At 45.5% G+C, this 20,054-nt stretch overlaps 1 protein-coding gene across 7 annotated transcripts; it reads right to left on the bottom strand.

Moving 5' to 3' along the window:
• Nucleotides 1-833: 833 nt before the first annotated feature.
• Nucleotides 834-19,737, bottom strand: SPMIP6 (sperm microtubule inner protein 6). Of its 7 annotated transcripts, none has more exons than XM_009456505.4 (7): nucleotides 19,377-19,737; nucleotides 7,456-7,600; nucleotides 4,570-4,685; nucleotides 3,184-3,259; nucleotides 2,712-2,946; nucleotides 1,461-1,547; nucleotides 834-996 (listed from the first exon to the last, which is right to left on the bottom strand). In XM_009456505.4, the coding sequence occupies exons 1-7, from the start codon at nucleotides 19,509-19,511 to the stop codon at nucleotides 891-893; spliced, it is 900 nt and encodes a 299-aa protein (XP_009454780.1). In that variant the 5' UTR covers nucleotides 19,512-19,737; the 3' UTR covers nucleotides 834-890. The 7 variants fall into 7 exon arrangements, with proteins under 7 accessions (XP_009454780.1, XP_520543.3, XP_063644721.1 ...); XM_520543.7 differs by having other exon boundaries at nucleotides 2,717-2,946; XM_063788651.1 differs by having other exon boundaries at nucleotides 2,717-2,946; nucleotides 4,570-4,682; nucleotides 19,377-19,698.
• Between the last annotated feature and the right edge of the window lie 317 nt (nucleotides 19,738-20,054).

Raw genomic sequence — 20,054 nt, 5'->3', positions numbered from 1 at the left:
TCAGGCTCCTGAGTAACTTGGACCACATGTGTGTGCCACCATACCCTGCTAATTTTTAAATTTTTTTTGTAGAGAAGGGGTCTCTTTATGTTGCCCCAGCTGGTATCGAATTCCTGGGCTCAAGTGATCCTCCTGCCTCTGCCTCCCAAAGTGGTGAGATTACAGGTGTGAGCCTCTGCACCCAGCTGGTTTCATATCTATTTGATGCAGAAATAAAAATACTGAAGATCACAGAGATTTTAGAATGGCCCCTTCTAGCTCCCTGAGGGGCAGAGAAACAGGGCTTTGTTTTGCAACTTGAAATTTCTTTGTCATGAGACCCTCCAAAATTATATTTTGACCAGTTGGACTTGGAATGGGGGACACACCTTGTGCAGCAAGGGTGTCTGAGCACAGAGGGGCTTTTGGGAGGCTGTGATGGGGACTCCTGGAAGCAGAGATCAAGAGCTTTGGGTGTAGGGATAGGTCTTTGTGGAAGGAAGGATTCTGGGTCCTCTGATGAGTGGGAGGGCATCTAAGTTTGGGAGCATACTGAAGAAATGTTAGCTGGAGGGTCTTCGTGGGGTGGAAAGTAGATGGCTCCTGCCTGCATTGCAGGGTGGACCCATCCGTTTGGGCTCTGGGATTCAGGGGAGGAGGACAGCAGCTGGATATAAGGCTACTGTTCTGTGTCAGGAAGGCACTCAGGGATGTACTGAGATGATGGGGTTGGAAGGGCCCAGGGAAGGGTGACTTTGAGAAAAATTGCATCTCAGTTGAAGGGGTTTGGTAGAGGCCTGAGTGACTGGCCCTTCACTTCCAGATCCTGCTGGGTAAGGACACAGGAGGCAGGCTTTGGGGTTGAAGAGTTTATTTATTGCTCTGCCCCCTTGGCACAGCAAGCCCAGGCTCTACCAGCAACGATAGTCGGGATAGGTCTCAGACACAAACTCAGGATGGATAACATAGTTGTTTCTCTGGGGACCACCAGACTTCTTGAAGTGACTTGTATCCCATCTACAGGAAGAGATGGGTCAGCCGTTTTGGATCCTCATATGTCAAAGTGAGTATCTGACTCCAGTTTGCAATGCTAACCTTATCCCTACACTTTGTCTATAGCACTGACCTTGGGTTCCAATACTGACCTCCTGACCTTAGGTTCTGCTGTTAAGTTGCTGATACCCAATATTTCCTCCTTAACATCGACTTCTTACTCATTACTTCAAGCTCTGAACCAACGCCTTTGGCTGTAAGCCCACTGCCAACCTGTAACCCTTCAATACCGGCCTCCTAGCCCTCTCTTAAGGTCCTCTGTCCTTACCACCTTTGACTGCTCCATGCCACTAGCTCCCCCTCGTGGTATGTGCCTGTCAGTGCACCGCGGAGCGTTCTCATCCCGTCTACCAGCCATCCTCCCCCAGCCCCGCCTCACCAAGGCTTCAGGGTGCGTGTGCAAATGAGTGTGTGCGCGTTAGACTTACCTAAGGTTCGGATATGGGTAGTATGACGGCGGGGGAGTTGTAACAGCACACTGCATTCCGGGCCGGTGCTCGTAGGGAGGTACACATCTGGAGAAGGAGGAAGCCGCGAGCATGGAGGGGTTGGGCCTTTTGACTCTCATCCCCCGATTTAGACCAAGCCCCTGGGCGGCGCTTCAGGTGTCCGTCCCAAGGCTCGGAAATCCTCCTCTCCTTCTTCCTCACCCTTCAAAACCCCCACTGCGGCACCGATTCGGGAACCCCCCTTGGAAGACTCCCTCCCGGCAAGGCCTCATTTCTGCCGTTGAGGGAAGAGCGCTGGACCCTGGGGAAGGTCGGGCTCCGGGCGTTGAGGACCTGGAACCACCGGATCCCCGCCACTGGACAGCAATTTCTCCAGCAGTAGGACGAGGCATCATTTCTGAGCTTCCTAGAGGCTCAGACACTTTCCCACTCCCCTATGCCCTTGAGAGGGATAAGACTCAGTCTTGCACAATGAATCAGGCTCTCTCGGCCTGGAGAGGGGCGGGGGATCACTATGGACCCCCACTGCACAGCTCTCTGGGCTACCGCGGACAAAGTTCTCCCAGGCTTGGCTGCCGCCGCGTGCAGGACGAATGCCGAGCTGCAGTCTGGGCTCCAGCTGTGCTCTCGGGCCTCAGTTTTCTTAGCAGTAACACGCGAGGGTGCCTACCTCCGCAGGTGGTGCGGGATCCGAGGAGGCCAGAGCCATTCTGGTAAAGTGGTCACCATTTCCCGGCTCACGTAGCCCCCAGGAATGATCGCACCCACTACCGACGGTGACGGGGGACCAGCAAGAGAGGACATTTTTCTGAGAACGCAGGGCACTCCACAGGCTAGAACCTGCGTCTCTAGGGCCAGGAGTCCAGGAAAGGGGGCAGGGCCAAGGAGATGGGGGAAGAGGATGCGACTGATGTGCGGGGTTTCTTCCTTAAAAACCCTCTGACGGGACCTCCAGAGCATATAGAGAGGCCAGGTTGACCTTGAGCCCAGTTTGAGAGGGACAGGGGTCGGGGACTTGGAGTAACCTTCGTGCTGGTTCTCCCGCCTCAGTTGTTAGTTCAGGCCTTGGAGCCCGAGGGCGGGACACGGCAGGGCCTCGAGAACGTGCAGCGCGGGGCTAGAGCAGGCTGGGGGCCTGCACGGAAGCTGGCCGGGCTGGAAGGGGGCGGGGTTCTGGGGCGGGGCTTGTGTGGGGTGGAGCCCGGCTGAGGCGGGCGGAGCCCTGCGAACCTTACAGTCGGTTGCTCCCGGCACCAAGGCCGCAGGCGGCGGTCGGTGCAGGGCGACCCGCTGGCGTAGTAGTCCATCCCGCGCAGACAGTAGTGGCGGCCCGAGCAAGCACTTTCGTAACCATGGAAGGGCAGGCGGCCGGGCAGCGGGTCCACGCACCCGCATCGGGGCGTGATCCGCGGCAGCTGCTGGTTCCGCGACAGTGAGTTCAGCATGTTCACCATCACTTCGCGCTCTGCGCCCGCGGGTCCCCAGCGCAGGACACCCAAAGACAGATGCACAGGGATGGGAAGAGGCCGGGTCACGGACAGAGTGAGGCGGAGACAAAAGCCAGGACGGATAGATTCAGGGTTCCACCCTCTCCAAGACCCTCGGCCTCCTCCCCGTCCTTCAGGTACCCATCCCGCCCTCCTCCCGGCCTTCCCCAACCCTCTCCACCCGTTCTTTCCAACGCCCCACTACCACTCTTTACCGTAGGCATTGAGCCGCTCCGGCCTAGGAGGGCATTCCAAGGGCATTCCTCGAACTTCTGTCTCCATCCTGGCCTCCTGGAAGCGGCACACATGCTACCTCAAGCTCTGACCTGGCAGAGCTGCTCCCTTTTAGGGGTCCTCCCAGAACACCCAGACCTATCGCCACGCCGCAACTTCTCCCGCCCTTCAGCAGCTCCCCACCTCTCCAGGGCTCTGTGTTGGCGGCTGTCGCCGGGCAACGCGTTTACATCGCCAACAGGGGCGGGGTGGGGTAGGAAGGGCTGAAGGTGGATGGGGTTTGGCTCCTGGGCCTGTGACAACCCTGTCTCAGCGTTTGCCTTTGATTTTACCCCTCTTTGTCTAGCTGACTCTGTTTAGCTGTGTCTGGGTGTCTCTCTAATAGGGGGTTTTCAATATTGCTTGTCATTCCGGAGAACTTGTGAAAGATTCTGATTCTTGAGGAAGTTCTAATTCAAAAGGGTTCCATCAACCCAGGGTCAGCCATCAGCCTGCAGTTAAGAGCCCCAGCTCTGGTTTTGGGTCCTCTCAGGTGCCCTTGAGTTTGCGGCCGTGGCTGGACCTTCTCCTATGTCCTTGGAAGACTCTCCTGTATCTGCACTGCTATTGAGTAGCCTTAGTCTTTCTCCTTCCGTCTGTGCTCACATCACAAAGGAGGAGAAGGTGGAGCAGGGAGATTCATTGTATCACTGACTCCTTGGCTAGCCCCAGTATCACAGAGGCTAGACTATATGGGGAGGGGCCAGCTGGCAAGCTTCGGAAAGGTATTATATCAAGGAGTGCACACCAGCCATGTCCCTACAGAGCCCAGCCAGGGATTGGAGCCCAGGGCACCCAATCCCCAGAGATTGAGAGCCAGGGGCCCAGCACAGCCCCACTTTTGGGTTCCTTTTTCAACTAAAAAAATTCAAACCCGGCCAGGTGCAGTGGCTCATGCCGGTAATCCCAGCATTTTAGGAGGCCGAGGCAGGTGGATCACTTGAGGCCAGGAGTCCAAGACCAGCCTGGCCAACATGGCAAGATCCCCGTCTCTACTAACAATACAAAAATTAGCCAGATGTGATGGCGCATGCCTGTAATCCCAGCTGCTCGGGAGTGTGAGGTAGCAGAATTGCTTGAACCCAGGAGGCAGAGGTTGCAGTGAGCCAAGGTTGCGCCACTGCACTCCAGCCTGGGTGATAGAGTGAGACTCTATCTAAAAAAAAAAAAAAATACTAACTCTAGTTTCACAGATGGGGAAGAGCTCTGGGGCATTTGTTGGGAAAGCAATGAGGACCTAATGGTGAAATATCAGTCACTGTAGTTTGGGAGGTGGTGGGGTATGCGTGTCCCAGTCCCCAGGCATCTGTGCTGGGTGCAACAGATACCTTAGGCAGCCGAGGAAGGTAGGTGGTATACTTGTTGCAGCAGCTGCTGTTGTAAGGTTCCATCCTCCATGTGTTGTACCGGTCACTGCCCAGGTAGTTTGGGCTGCATTTGTCTGCTGGATAATAGGGGTGGAGATGTCAAATAGTGTTACTTCTTACTCTACTCCAGGATCTGAGATCCCCTACATGTTTCTCTTCTGATTCCCAGCACAAAGCTGACCCTCACAGACTGTCCTCAAGCCAGAGACCCCAAGCCCAGCCGGGCCTACACTTGTCTTAAACACTGAGATGCAGCCCATGTCCCATCTAAGGCAACCTTCTGAGTTTAGTCTGGATCCACTGTGCCAGCCACTTTTCATCCTGCCACTACCCTTTTTGAATCAGCCAACCTGGACAAGGAGCCTCTTCCCAATTCCTCCCTCTCTCTCATCTTCTACTCTAGGCTCTAAGGTTTGCCTATTCTGCCTCCTTCAAAATCACTCGAATCTGGCCAGGCAAGGTGGCTCATGCCTGTAATCCTAGCACTTTGGGAGGCCAGGGCAGGCAGATCACTTGAGGTCAGGAGTTCGAGACCAGCCTGGCCAACATGGCAAAATCCTGTCTCTACTAAAATACAAAAATTAGTTGGGCATGGTTGGTGTGCGCCTGTAAACCCAGCTACTCAGGGGGCTAAGGCATGAGAATAGCTCAAACCAGGGAGGCAGATGTTTCAGTGAACCAAGGTCGTGCCACTGCACTCCAGCCTGGGTGACAGATCAAGACTCAGTCTCAATAAATAGATAAATAACTTGAATCTACTTCCTCTTCCAGTGCCCCATGATCTCACTTCCATATCTTCACAGCACCTTAACCAGGAGACAATATAATGTCTTGGTTAATAGATACCTATCTCTGCAGATAGACTGCTTGTGTTTAAATTTCAGTTTTGCAATTATTATCTGTGTGACCCTGACCGAATTAATTAATTTTGATATGTCTTAGTTTCTCCAACTTTAAAATGGGGATAATAGTACCATTTACTTCACAGGGTTGCTGTGAGGTTTAAATGAGTTAGTATATGTAAGACATTTAGAATGATGCTTGGCACATAAAAAACTATTATGATTATTCTACTGTTATCCTTGCCTCACCTTTGAAATCCTATAATCCAGCCTTGACATAGCACCTGTGGTACTTTTCACAAATGAAAATTTGACCAAGACACCCTCCTACTTAAAACCCTATAGGGTTTGTCTGCCTTAGCCCCCAGTCACCTAAGCCTGTCCTACAAGGCCCTCCATGATCCAACAGTCTGAAAGAATACATATGCGAGACGGTGTGGAGGAAGCCCTAGCGAAGAGCAGCTGTGTGAGGGGAGGGGTGCAGTGCTGGGATTTGGAGTTCGGGGATGGCAGTTTGCACATACTGAAACTGAGGTGTTTGGGGACATCCAGATCAAGATGACTATAAGCATATGAAGAAGAGTGGAATTCTGATGAGAGGACAAATCTGGAAATTAGGATTTGAAGCTGTCAGTAATTAAAGGCTTGTGTTAAATCAAATGGCCTTTGAGGAGGAGCAAGGGGGGAAGAGGGTGCAGGATAACACCCTGAGGAACCCCATGTTTCCACAGTGGATGCACAGGAAAGGGAGGCATCAGAGAAGCTGAGGAGGAAGTTGTTTCAAGAAGTAGAGTGTGGTCATAGCGTGTGTGCTGGAGGATTAACATACAAAACAACATCAACAACAAAACGAGTAGAGAGTGGTCAGAAGAGTGCAATTCATTGGTCTAGGAGGGTAAAGGTCTCAGAGGGTAAAGACTGCAGAGTCCTGTGGATTTGGTAATCAGAGCCACGCAAGAGCAATTTATTGTTTCATCATAGGAGATGCACATTCCCAACTTCCATTGGGAATTCTCAGTCCATTCAACAAAGACTTATGAAGCCTGGTGCTGTGCTCGATGGAGGGGCACAGCTGTGAATAAGACCAGACTCGGCTCTTTTCGAATATACAGCCAGACAGATTATAGACATCCAAGCAAATGAGAAAGACAGTTTCTCATAAGGTATAAGAAAGGGTGAGGAAATAGAGACAGTGAGTATGGACCATGTTTCCGAGAACCTAGGCTGTTGAGAAGAGGAGCAAGAGATAATTTTTAGTTGGGAAGAAACTAGAGAAGGTTCCAGGTTGAGGGAAAGAGGTGTGGTGGGGCAGAGGGATGCAGGAGAGGTGGAGGGAGCTGATGGGAGCAGGATGGCTGGGAAGATGGGAGGAGATGGCATCTGGAATGCACTTGGAGGGATCTGTCTGTGGGAGGTTAATCCTTTCTCCAACTCGCTAAGGATGGGACCCAGGGCCCTTCCAGGTTTTTTTTTTCCACCGACAAGAACCCCAAAAAGCAGGGCCTAGGTCATCTCCTCCAGGGCCAGGGTCAGGTCAGGTGGTTGGTGGGGGGGGTGGTTAGGGAAGAAATCTAGGTCATGGGTGGAGATAAAGTTGACATAGAATCAGGATGGAGGCTGGGCATGGTGGCTCAGGCCTGTAATCCCAGCATTTTGGGAGGCCGAGGCGGGCAGATCACCTGAGGTCAGAAGTTCGAGACCAGCCTGGCCAACATGGTGAAACCCCATCTCTACTGAAAATACAAAAATTAGCTGGGCCTGGTGGCACATGCCTGTAGTCCCAGCTACTCAGGAGGCTAAGGTAGGAAAATCACTTGAACCTGGGAGGTGGAAGTGGGTTGCAGTGAGCCGAGATCATGCCATTGCACCCAGACTGGGCAACAAGAGCGAAACTCCGTCTCAAAAAAAAAAAAAAAAAAAAAAAAAAAAGGATGGAGGTCACGATCCAGGTGGTTGGGTTCAGGTTGGGGGTCATTTTAGGGGTCAGCAAAGGGTGAGGCCTTACCTTCCTCTTGAGAAAGCCAGTACTTCTCAGGCAAGTAGGGGTGGCCTGATATGGACCCCCTATAAGTGTAGTCCTGTACAGCACATTTGGCCATCTTCTGCAGGGCTTCGGGATCCACATGTCGCTCCATGGTATGAGTCAGACCCTGGGCAAGGGGAGAGGGGAGAAGTGGTTAGGGGCACAGAGACCCCAGCCCTGGGGTCTTGCTGGAACTAGATCCAGCCTCTCTTGAGAAGGTCAGCCCAGGTGGGTCTCCCAACCCCCCTCCCCATGTCAGAGGGATTCCCTTGCTAGCCTTGGCTCCTCTGCACAGTTCTCTTGTCTGAATTACCCTTTCCTCCTTTCTTTTCATCCAAGGCTAGGGCTTGGGGCCAAGCGGTGGCCTTACGTCAGAGTAGTTTTCTGACTTTCTCATTTCTGCCATTTCCTGGTGGGGAGCTCATGAAGGTCAGAGCTACATATACCTGTCCTTTTTCTCCTAGACTGTATGCTGCCTGGGAGCAGGGCTGGGTCTCTGCCAACAGTGCATCAGGCCCCAGTCTCAGAAAAGAGGGCTACCCTGGGAGCTGGCTGCCTTATGTAGGTGTCTTGGACAGGAAAGGCTCTCTGGGAATCTAGCATCTTAAAGAAAATGAAGGACAGTGCTGGAGGGGCACCTACTTTAAAATGTAATTCCCGGCTTGGCGTGGTGACTCACACCTGTAATCCTAGCCCTTTGGGAGGCCGAGGCAGGCGGATCACGAGATCAAGAGATGGAGACTATCCTGGCTAACATGGTGAAATCCCGTCTCTACTAAAAATGCAAAAATTAGCTGGGCATGGTGGCGAGCTCCTATAGTCCCAGCTACTCAGGAGGCTGAGGCAGGAGAATCAACCCAGGAGGGAGAGGTTGCAGTGAGCTGAGATTGTGCCACTGCACTCCAGTCTGGCGACAGAGCAAGACTTCGTCTCAAAAAAAAAAAAAAAGTAATTTCCTGACTGCAACCTGGCCCTGATTCTGCTGTGGCTCTAGCCCTGACACCAGTGTTGCCTTTGACCCTGACCTTCAGTTTGGCCTGGTCCTCACCCTACCTTGACACTTTTCCTGTTCTTGGTCCAGGCCCTGGGCCCCTGTGCTTTTTGGGGTTCACCTCAACTTACCCTATCACTTCTTGTCTGACTAGATCTGTGAAGCCTGGATCAGGGCCTCCCTTCGGGGCCCCTTTTTCCTCAGCTGAGGGCTGAATGACAAGTTAGTTGTAGACCCACAGGTATCTGCAGGCAGCTGGTCTGAAAAGGCAGCTGGGTCACAGGGGTGGGACACCCAGCAAAGTCAGATAGGGCTTCTTCCTCATAACGGGCAGTGAGGTGCTGGGACAGTGATGCTATCACCCACACTTGATCCTTATGATTTTTTTTTTTTTTGAGACAAAGTCTCACTCTGCCACCCAGGCTGAAGTGCAGTGATACCATCATGGCTGAAGCCCTAACCTCCCAGGCTCAAGTGATCCTCCCGCCTCAGCCTCCCAGGCATGTGCACCACACCTGGTATTTTTCATAGAGATGGAGTTTCACCATGTTGCCCAGGCTGGTCTTGAACTCCTGGACTCAAGGGATCTTCCCACCTTGGCTTCCCAAAGTGCTGGGATTACAGGCATGAGCCACCACACCTGGCCCTTCTCTTGGCCAAGGCTGAGACCTGGTTGCTCCAAGTGCTCCAACCATCCTCAAAACCTCTCTGCTCAGGGGCTTCTGGGATCAACTGTGCCCAGCTGACATTGTTCTGTGAGCAGCTCCTGCACAGTCACACTTCTACGTGGGTGGCGGGCAGAATATGGGAGATGTGGGTGCATGGGTCCCGTGACTCAGCATTTCTCTGAGCTTTACACACACACACACACACACACACACACACACACCCCTGTGTACCCAGATACACCCATAGATGCACATATAGGTGTATATTCATACATACACACTCAGATACACCCACTTACACACTAAACACAGAAACACACACACAAACAAAACAGTCATTTAGAAGAATTCACAGACATCGTCAATTTTTCTGTTAGATGCTTTCCTCAGATGTTTCCTCTTTGTCTGCTCCTGTTGATAAGTAGGAGATTACAAAAGCTTATTGAAGGCTTTGAGCTGTGTGTAGGCTTTGTCCACCATCAGCATCACTGTAGGATGATCTCGTTGGACAATATTTTGCAAACTCTAATGTCAATATCTGTAGGTCTTTCCTCTTGGCTGATGAGATTCTTCAGAAAAGACTCCTTCAACCTTTGGCCTGAGGGTAATGACTTAGCTGCCAGTGTTCTGAGAATCTAGTGCTGAAGATTGTGCTGGGGATTTTAGCATTCAGTATATGGAGGTTCACTTGTTTTCAAAATGGTACCCTGTCCTCAATTGGTATCCCCAGTCCTGAGGTCCTTGCCAAAAATTAGTCTCCTGACTTTAGCAGAGACAGAGGTGGGCAGTTACCCTGTGGCATGAAATAGAAGGGGTGATTAGTGAGTTTAACTGCTTTTTTTTTTTTTTTTTTTTTAGATGGAGTTTCGCTCTTCTCACCCAGGCTGGAGTGCAATGGCACAATCTTGGCTCACTGCAACCTCTGCCTCCAGGGTTCAAGTGATTCTCCTGCCTCAGCCTCCCAAGTAGCTGGGATTACAGGCACCTGCCACCGCTCCCAGCTAATTTTTTTTTTTTTTTTTTTTTTTTTTTTGTATTTTTAGTGGAGACGGGGTTTCACCATGTTGGCCAGGCTGGTCTCAAACTCCTGACATCAGGTGGTCCGCCCACCTCAGCCTTCCAAAGTACTGGGATTACAGGCGTGAGCCACCTCACCTGGCCTAACTGCTTCTTAACAGCTTTCAAATAATCCTTATTTTTGCCTTGGTCCTGTCCCATCCTCAGTTCCAGAGAAGACTAGGATTACCAGTTCCTGAGCCTTTTGAAAATTCTACAGTTTTAAGTTGAATTATGGCTTGGCTTTTCCATTGCTTGCTTTAGATTCAGCTTTCTCCGATCTGCTAAGTCAGTTACTACTTATTTATCATCTTTTCCAGCTTCCAAAATTGTGTTGCCATTGCCTCTTCCTTCTCACTCTCCTTGTGAGTTTATCTCTTAAATATTCATTTACTGTAGTTTTAGAGGGGTTTTAGGAGGGAGTCAAAACGTGTTCAATTTTAACCAAGAGAATTATAATTCTTTATATATTCTGTATATTAGTCCTTTACTATTGGCACCTATACATGTTGCAAATGTATATAAAAGATATTTATCTTTTCTGTTTGTGGCTTCTGTCTTTACATTTCTTTCCTCTCTCTTTCTTTTTTTTTTTTTTTTTTTGAGACAGGGTCTCACTGTTGCCCAGGCTGGAGTGCAGTGGCACAATCACAGTTCACTGCAGTCTCTACCTCCTGGGCTAAAGCTATCCTCTCGCCTTAGCCTACCGAATAGCTGGGACTACAGGTGCACACCACCACACCCAGCTGATTTTTTTAAAAATTTGTTTATAGAGACGATGTTTCCCTGTGTTTCCCAGGGTGGTCTTGAACTCCTGAGCTCAAGTGATCCTCCTGCCTTAGACTCCCAAAGTACAGGTGTGAACCATTGCACCTGGCTTTTACTTTTCTTTATAGTGTCTTGATGAACCTCTTCTTGTGTGGTCAGTGCTTTCTGTGAATTATTTAAGAAATTAAACCATACTCTCAGATAATGGAGACAATGTTCTGTATCTCCTTGTAAACACAAAACAGTTTTACTTTCCATATTTAATCTGTCAGGAGTTTGGATAACTCATCTTCTTTAAGTGTGTTACAGCTATTTCCTGAACTTTTGCCCTTCTCTATAAATTTTAAAAAGTTTATTGAAGTCTTCAAAAAATCCTTTTGGGATTTTAATTAGTAACTGGGACTACAGGCACACACTACCATGCCCTGCCAATTTTTGTATTTTTTGTAGAGATGAGGTTTCACCATATTGCCCAGGCTGGTCTTGAACTCCTGAGTTCAAGCAATCTGCCTGCCTCAGCCTCCTAAAGTGCTGAGAACCACGCCCGGTGGCACTGAATCTTTATGATAGTAACTATTCCCATTCGTGAGCATGTTATATCTCTCCATTTATTTAAGTATTTTTAAAAAAGTATTCAATAAAGTTTTATAATATTATCCATATAGTTTTACATACATTGTTAGATTTCTAATTATCTTTATTTTTTGATGCTAGAATGATGTATATTTTAAAAATTATGCTTCCTAAATATTTGTGTTAAGAAATGTGATTGACTTTTAATATTTATCCAATTATTCTAATAATGTGTGTAGATTCTTTTTTTTTTTTTTTTAAGACTAGTCCAACACACTAGTGAGGAGAGAAAGAGTGGAACAAGGAGTTTGATCTGTAACTGACTGTGAACAATCAATTGAGATAACTCACTACCTTGGACCAGCCAATTTGTAGATTCTATATATGCAGTTGTATTATCTGCAAATAATGACAGTTTTGTTTTTTCCTTTCCATTTCTTAAATCTTTTTACTTTTTTTTTTGTGGTGTCCTTGCCAGGACCTCCAGTGCAATGCTGAATAGAAGTAGTGAACATCCTTGCCTTGATTCCAATTTTTAAAAGAATGCTTCTAACAGTTAATCAGAATAATGTTGGCTGTATATTTTTTGTATATATTTTTTATCAGGTTATATTTGCTAAGTTTTTCTTTTTTAGTTATAAATGGGTAATAAATTTTAGTAACTGCTATTTCTGCATCTTTTTAAAATGGCTTCATTGAGGTATAATTTACATACCATAAATTTCACTCAAAGTGTACAGTTCAAGAATTTTTACTAAGCTCTCATGTCCATTTCTGCATATTTTGAAATGATCTTCTGGTTTTTTTCTTGAATCTGTTAATGTGATGAATGATATTTATTTTTCTAATGTTAAACTATCCTTGCATTTATGAAATAAATACAATTTAACCATCACAAATTATTTTTTATACACTACCGGATACGGTTTTCTAATATTTTATTTAGAATTTTTGCTTTTGTATTTATGAATGAATTGGACTGTATACTTTTATTTTCTTATACACTTTTGATTAATTTTTTTTTGTGGGCTCAAGCATTCCTCCTGCTTCAGCCTCCGCAGCAGCTGGGACCATAGGTGCGTGCCACCACACCTGGCTAATTTTTAAATTTTTTTGTAGAGACGGGGTCTCACTATGTTGCCCAGGCTGGTCTTGAACTCCTGGGCTCAAGCAAACCTCCTGCCTCAGACTCCCAAAGTGCTAGGATTACAGGTGTGAGCCACTGCACCTGGCCTTCTTGATTAATTTTGTATCAAAGTTATGCTGGGTTCATAGAATGAGTTAGGAAGCATCCTCTTTTTTTCTGTTCTCTGACAGAGTTTGTATAAGATTAAAACAACTGTTCTTCGAGCATTTGAGGAATGTAACTGTTTATCTATGCTGGGTGTTTTCTTTGTGGAAAGTTTTCAAATTACTGGTTTAATTTTTTAAATCGTTATAGGAGCATTCAGATTTTTTCCAATTCTTGAATTGGTTTGGCAAGTTTTATTTTTCTTGTGTTTGTCCATTTGTTTTCAATTTTATTAGCATAAAGTTGTTCAGAACATTCTCTTACTTTTAATTTCTTCTACATCCATTGTTAGACCCTTCTTTTATTTGTCTGTGCCTTGTTTTTCTTAATTCTCTAGAGATTTGTCTATTTTATGAGCCTCATCAAAGAAACAACTTTTGCCTGTTCATCTTGTTGAATCTTTGCTTTCTAGTTTAACTTTTGCTCTTATTTTCATTATCTCCATTCTTCTATTTTTTACATTTATTATTTTCCCCATAAGTTGTTAAGTCTGATGCTCAGGTCATTTATGTTTCACATTTTTTTAGACAAGGATTTAGGGATATAGATTTTCCTCTACAGCTTTTATTGTACCCCACAAGTTTTGATATGCAGTCTTTTCAGTTCTGAGTATATTTCCATTTGTTTTGATTTCTTATTTGACCCATTATTTAGAATGGTGTTTTTCAAAATTTTAAACTCACAAAGGATTTTGGTTATCTTTTTGTTGTTGATCTGTAATTTTATTACATTGAGGTTAGAGACAGTTATTTTGTATGATGTCAATCTTAGAATTCTGTTTATGTTTGTTTTATAACCTAGTACTTGGTCCACTTTTATCATGTTCCTTGTATGTTTAAATCTGTAGTTGTTGGGTTCAGGGCTTTATTTATGTTAAATAAATCAAGTATACTAATTATATTGCGAGAGGTTTAGATCTTTGCTTTTTTTGGGGGTTGGGGATGTCTGCTTGACCAATCAGTAATTGTAGTGTGTTACAATCTAATATGGTATATTTTGCCAATTTCTCCATCTGGTAATTCTTTATTTTTATTTTTAAAACATTTTGTAGAGATGATATCTTGCTTTGTTGCTCAGGCTGGCATGGTTTGTTTGTTTGTTTGTTTTGTTTTTTGAGACAGGGTCTTACTTTGTCACCCAGGCTGGAGCACAGTGGTGTGATCGTGGCTCATTGCAGCCTCAAACTCCTGGGCTCAAGCCATCTTCCTGTCTCAGCTTCCTGACTGTAGGCACACACCATCACACCCAGCTAATTTTTAAATTTTTTTGTAGAGATGGGGTCTTGTTATGTTGTCCAGGCTGGTCCTAAACTCCTGGGCTCAAATGATCCTCCTACTTGGGCCTCCCAAAGTGCTAGAATTACAGGTCCTTCTACTAATTCTATCAGGCCAATACAAGTTTGTAATTATAATATCTTCCTGGTGAATTGAAACTTTGTCATTTATGTAGTGATCCATCTAAAAACCGTGTGTGTGTGTGTGTGTGTGTGTGTGTGTGTGTGTGTGTGTTTAATCTGAAAATCTCTTTTGTCTGTTACTTTTTAGCTTACTCAGTTTTTTGTTATTGTATCTGTATCAGTCAAATTTGGATCACAGAAACCACTTTTAGTGATATAGCATAAGGGATTTACTTGAGAGATGAGACTTTACACAATTGTGGATACTGGTTAAGAACTCTGCAAAGCTGTTGTCTTTGCATCTATTTTTAAGCCTGAAGTCAGTGGCTGGCATCAGGAAGCAGAACTGGACATGAAGTGGGGAAGAGCAAGGACAAACTGGAACTCATGAGGAGAACAAAGTTGAATTTGCATCTGTCTCACTGCCTACAACAATGATGATATGGATGGCCTTCAGGACAAGCTGGTGCCCTTTGCCATGGAATTGTACATACACCTGGCCCAGGACCCAGAGAGGTTGAAGGAGATCCAGTGGGAGCTAGAGGAGTTGTAGCCACATGCTGCTCTATGGCAATAAGGTGAACTACTAAATCAGCAACATTGTGCATAAGCTGCCACAGTGCTTGGTACCCCACGTCAATCTTCAGAGGGTAAAAATGGCTGTTCTTTCATTTATTCTTTCCAAATATCATGCAGATTTCTCTCATGGCCAATTAGGAAACATTTAGGAAAGGGAATTCTTGCAAGTATAGTTCCAGCTAGTTGACAGTACAAAACTATGTCTTATGCTCTCTTTAGAACAATGGGAGAATCTAGGAACACCTAACTCTGTCCTGTTCCAACTTAAATGATAGTTTTGTAATATTTTAGTTCTTCCTTTAAATATTACAGATTAAAAGCCATTATAATTATTTTCTATAGATAATGTTTGCTTAAATTTACCTCATGTTTATCAGTTCCTTACCATTCCTTCTTGCATCTCAGACTTTCCTTCTGTGATCATTTTCCTTCTCCCCAGAGTATATCCTTTAGAAGTTCCTTTATTGTATATAGAACTGATGGTAATAAACATTTTCATTGTTTTCTTGTAAATGTCTTATCTTTCCTTGGTTTTTGAAAGGATGACACTTCAAAAATTTTTTTTCTTTGTCTGCTTTTAAGGTCATCTCTTAAGCTGGTGAACTGCAGTTTCATTGTGAGGTGCCTAACTGTGGAATTTCTTCTGTTTTTTTTCTCTATTTGTGGATTCATTTATTTTGTTAGTTCTGGAAAATTCTGAGCCTTTTTCTTTTTAAATAATAACTGTTCTTTATGCTCTTTCCTTCTGAGATTCCCATTAGATGTGTGTGGGATCGTCTCATTCTGTCTTTCATATCATTTAATGTTTCTTTCATATTTTCATCTCTTTGTCTCTCTGTGCTGCATTCTGGGAAAATTTTTTAGTCTATTTTTCATTTCACTGGACTTTTCAGCTGTGTTGACTCTACTCTTTAATCCATCTGCTGAGTTTTTGGTTTAGCAAATACATTTTTCATTTCTAAAAATTCTATTCAGTTCCTTTTTACATTTGCCTACTCATTTTTTAATAATCTCTTATTGCTTGCTTATTTTAATGATTTCGTATTTTTATTTTTATTTTTTAAATAGAGACAAGGTCTCACTATGTTGCCCAGGCTAGTCTTGAACTCTTGGCCTCAAGTGATCTTCCTGTCTCAGCCTTCCAAAGTACTGGGATTACTACAGGCATGAGCCACTATGCCTGGCCAGATTTCACATTTTTAAAAAATCATAATTATTCTATATTATTATTATTATTTTTTGAGATGGAGTCTTGCTCTGTCACCCAGGCTGGAGTGCGGTGGCACGATCTTGGCCCATTGCAAGCTCTGCCTCCTGGGTTCACACCATTCTCCTGCCTCAGCCTCCTGAGTAGCTGGGACTACAGGCGTCCACCACCATGCCCGGCTAATTTTTTATATTTTTAGTAGAGATGGGGTTTCACCGTGTTAGCCAGGATGGTCTCGATCTCCTGACCTCGTGATCCACCCGCCTCGGCCTCCCAAAGTGCTGGGATTACAGGTGTGAGCCACTGCACCAGGCCCAATTATTCTATATTATTTAACTGTTAATTCTAATATCTGAAATTCTTGGGAGTTTAAGTTTATTGTTTGTTGTGTCTGCAGATTCTGTAATATGGTGGTTTGTTTTCTTTTATCTCTTATTGTGAGCTCATGTTTAATTGGCCGTTCTTCAAAGGATACCTGGAAACCTACACTGAGGATGTTTACCGCCATTGAAGATAAATATGTGTGTGTGGGGTGTGTGTTGGGGGGCAGAGACATGGAACTTTCTGGTTAAGTTTGGAATGTACAGATTTAATTCCTCTATCTTTCAGCTAGTTTAAGGCTTAAATGTCTGTTTATAGTGCTAATAATGGCATTTGTCCTCAGGACAATCCTGTCTTCTTAACTATACTTACCACTCATCTCCATGAGACTCCAACACAAAATAAAAATTAATTTTTATTCAGAACTTAAGTTGTTTTGAAGCAACAGGGCCCTTCAGAGTTTCTAGACCACCATACTGCCAAAAGCAGAAGCTTTTCCTTCATTCTTTTTTTTTTTTTTTTTTTTTTTTTTTAAGAGACAGGGCCTCGCTCTGTCATCCAGGCTGGAGTAAAGTGGTGTGATCAAGGCTCACTGCAGCCTCAACCTCCTGGGCTCAAGTGATTCTCCTATCTCAGCCTCCTGAGTAGCTGGGACTATGGGCACATGCCACTGCACCTGGCTAATCTTTGTATTTTTGGTAGAGACAGGATTTCACCATGATGCCCAGGCTGGTCTTGAACTCGTAGGCTCAAGCAATCTTCCTGTCTGCCTCAACCTCCCAAAGTGCTTGGATTACTGGCCTGAGACACCATGCCTGGCTTTTCCTTCATTCTTAATACCACTGCTATCTGACTTTCACTCCTCGCCATTCATTGAAGCTGTCTGGCTAAGTTACCAAGAGTTACTACATCTGAGAGATTTCTCTGTCACTAACACTTGACACTGATCTTTGTCTAATAATGCTGTCTTTATTGGTTTATCTTTGATTTTCCTCCTAGTTCTCTGGCAATAATTCTCTGTCTTCTTTTATGGCTTTTTTTCCTTTACCTACCCTTAAATATTTATATTCTCCAAAGTTATGTCCTTGGCCATTTTCTCTCTCTTCTTTGGCAATTTCATCTCTTCCTATGACTTCACCCACCATTTATATGATGATGACTTCAAGATCTCTATCTATAACCCAGACCTCTTTCCTTTGCTTCAGATAAGTATATCTAACTACTTGCCAAACATCTTTTCCTGGATATCCTCAAATATTTTTGTTCTCAAATGAACTCCAAATCTCTAATCTGTTATTCCAAACCTCAGTTGATAGCATTAGCATTCCTCCAGTTGCCACAGCCAAAAACTCAAGGGTCACCCTAATCTCTCCCCTTACCATCCATATGGTGACCAAAATCTGTTCATCTACTTTTTAAAATTCCCTTCTATTGAGTATGGAGTCAGGCACTCTCATATTTTGCTTGTGGAAATGTAAATTGTTACAACCCTTACTTATTATGGCAATTTGAGGTATATAGCAAAAGTTTTAAAAATGTATATATCTTTTCTCCTAACAATTTCATGTCTAGTAATTTATCCTAAGGGAATAATTGGAAATGTGTACAAAGATACATGTATAAGAATGATTATACTAGCAAAATTTTATAAAGAACCTAAATTTTCAATAAGATTCCTTAAATACACCATTTTGTAATAAATTTTATTTATTTTTATAATAAACAATATTTGCTTCCTGAAAGGGCATATGATAATATATTAACAATGGTAATTTTAGGTAGTAGGATTTTAGACCTTTTTTCTTTGTGCTTCTCTGAGTTACCTGCATTTTCTACATTCAGCGTATATTTATTTTGGAGTTAGACAAAATAAATTATTTAAAAAATTCTCTCCTATTCAACAAATTCCTTTTTTCATTGTGACAATCTCCTTATCTCCCACCTACATCCTCCTTCCTCATCTGTTCACCCCTCGCTGGCCTTCCTGCCCTCAACCCCAGCCCCTGCAATTCCCTGACACTGTGGCCAGAGTGGCCTAACTCACAATTGAACCATGACTCTCCCTCCCAGGTTCAAAAACCTGGAGCCTTATGTCCACGCTCCACAACATAGCCAGAGAGGCCCTTCTTGGTCTGCAGACTCCTCTCTCACCCAAGGACTAAACTCTCCTGCTCTAACAGTTTCAGTTTCTGGTAGGTCCCTGCCCACAGGCTGCCTTTTCTCCTGACTGTCTTCTGCTGGAAGCCTCCTCCTCCTGGATCCCTCAGTAGGTCTGCCCTTCAGGTTGGGCAGTGCTCTCCCCTTTCTGGCTCTCCACCTCTGCTGGTGCATGTTCCACATCGGGCAACTCTACTTTGTTCACTTGTTTGCTGTGAGCTCCTCAAAGGCAAGGGCTGGCCCTTCCCTTTTGTATCCTGGGTTGCCTACAGATGAAGATACTCAGCAAAGTTGGATGGTACACACAGATAAATTCTCTTAGGCAGAGTCACAGTTAGACTCACAGATTTCCTCCCACCTGGCCACCAATCTTCAAGCACAGACACAAGTAAACTGTGATACATATACATAAAGGCATGCATATAGGACAGTTTCCGGCCTATTCCACAGGCAGCCTCAGGGCCTTTGCACTTTCTGATCACTTGTCTGGAACTTTCAGCTCTTCTATTCTTTCAGGTCTTCATGTGGCTAGTTCTATCTCATCTTTCCAGTCTCAGTTTATTGTCACCTTGAGAGAGGGTTTTCCATGACCTAAGTAGCCCTCCCTTTCCATTTCCACTTCCACTACTCTGTTTATTTCCTTTACAGTATTTTTGAAGAATTTATAAAACTCATGTTTATTTCTTATTATCTGCCTGTTCCTACCTCCTACCCTAATGTAATTCCATGAAGGCAGGATTTTGTGCTGTTTTACATACCATTGTAAATTCTGTGCCTAGGTAAATGAATAAAACACACACATACACAAAGCTACAAATCATTACAAACATACATTGCCAGGCATCCAGACTGGCCATACACTCTGGCCTGCCCCTCCCCACCAATCTCCCACTTACCGGAGTCAGAAACTTGTTGGCTTCCCAGGCACACAGGGGTGGGTCCTTATAGACCTCCTTGATGGAGGTGGGAGCCCTGTAGGAGTCACTGTAGGTACTGATAGGGGTCCTGGTCTTACGGGAGAACAGGAACATGGTGTGGTCTTGGAGATGCCGTGGTGGGCTCTACCTGTCAAGGGCTCCTGCTGGACATCGGTGACCACCCTTCCCCTAGACAGGCCACACCTCCAGCCTGGCAGGTGCCCTTAGCTGCTATAATCCCCTCCTGCAGAGGATCTCTCAGTTTCCTTCCCCAACAGCCTTCCTGCTCCCACCCCACACTGATGCCCCCTCCAGGATGGGCACTGACCATTGTGATATCACCTGGCTCAGCCCCATCCCTGGGAAGGTGAGGAGGTCTAATTCCCTCCCTGCTCCTGACCCCCTCCTGCCTCAAGCCTATCAAAAGAGCCCAGTTTCTAAGAGTTCAGAGGGCCTCTGGAGATCTTCTAGGTCAGGTTTCTCACTGTTGAAGAGAAACAGAGGTTCGGAGGGGTTGTGACTCACCCAGGGTCATGCAGCAGGTCAGTGGCATGCCTGGGAACCCACAGGTGGAGGTGGAGTAACATGTGTGCCCAGAGGACCAGTTCTGTCTGCTTCCCAGCCCATCTGCCCCTTGCCCACACCCCAGGGAGGGAG

Source organism: Pan troglodytes, chromosome 11 (assembly GCF_028858775.2).
Source record: "Pan troglodytes isolate AG18354 chromosome 11, NHGRI_mPanTro3-v2.0_pri, whole genome shotgun sequence".
NCBI lineage: Eukaryota > Metazoa > Chordata > Mammalia > Primates > Hominidae > Pan > Pan troglodytes.
This window is presented reverse-complemented; position numbering and strand designations above follow the sequence as displayed.

Bases quoted from the DNA above. Each gene is read 5' to 3' on its own strand.
- SPMIP6 (XM_009456505.4), bottom strand. From the start codon at position 19,511: ATGTTCCTGTTCTCCCGTAAGACCAGGACCCCTATCAGTACCTACAGT. The intron at 4,686-7,455 runs GTAAGGCCTCAC...CCTATTATCCAG, and splicing joins CTGGCTTTCTCAAGAGGAAG to CAGACAAATGCAGCCCAAAC. The intron at 2,947-3,183 runs GTAAAGAGTGGT...CCGCGGGCGCAG, and splicing joins GGAGCGGCTCAATGCCTACG to AGCGCGAAGTGATGGTGAAC.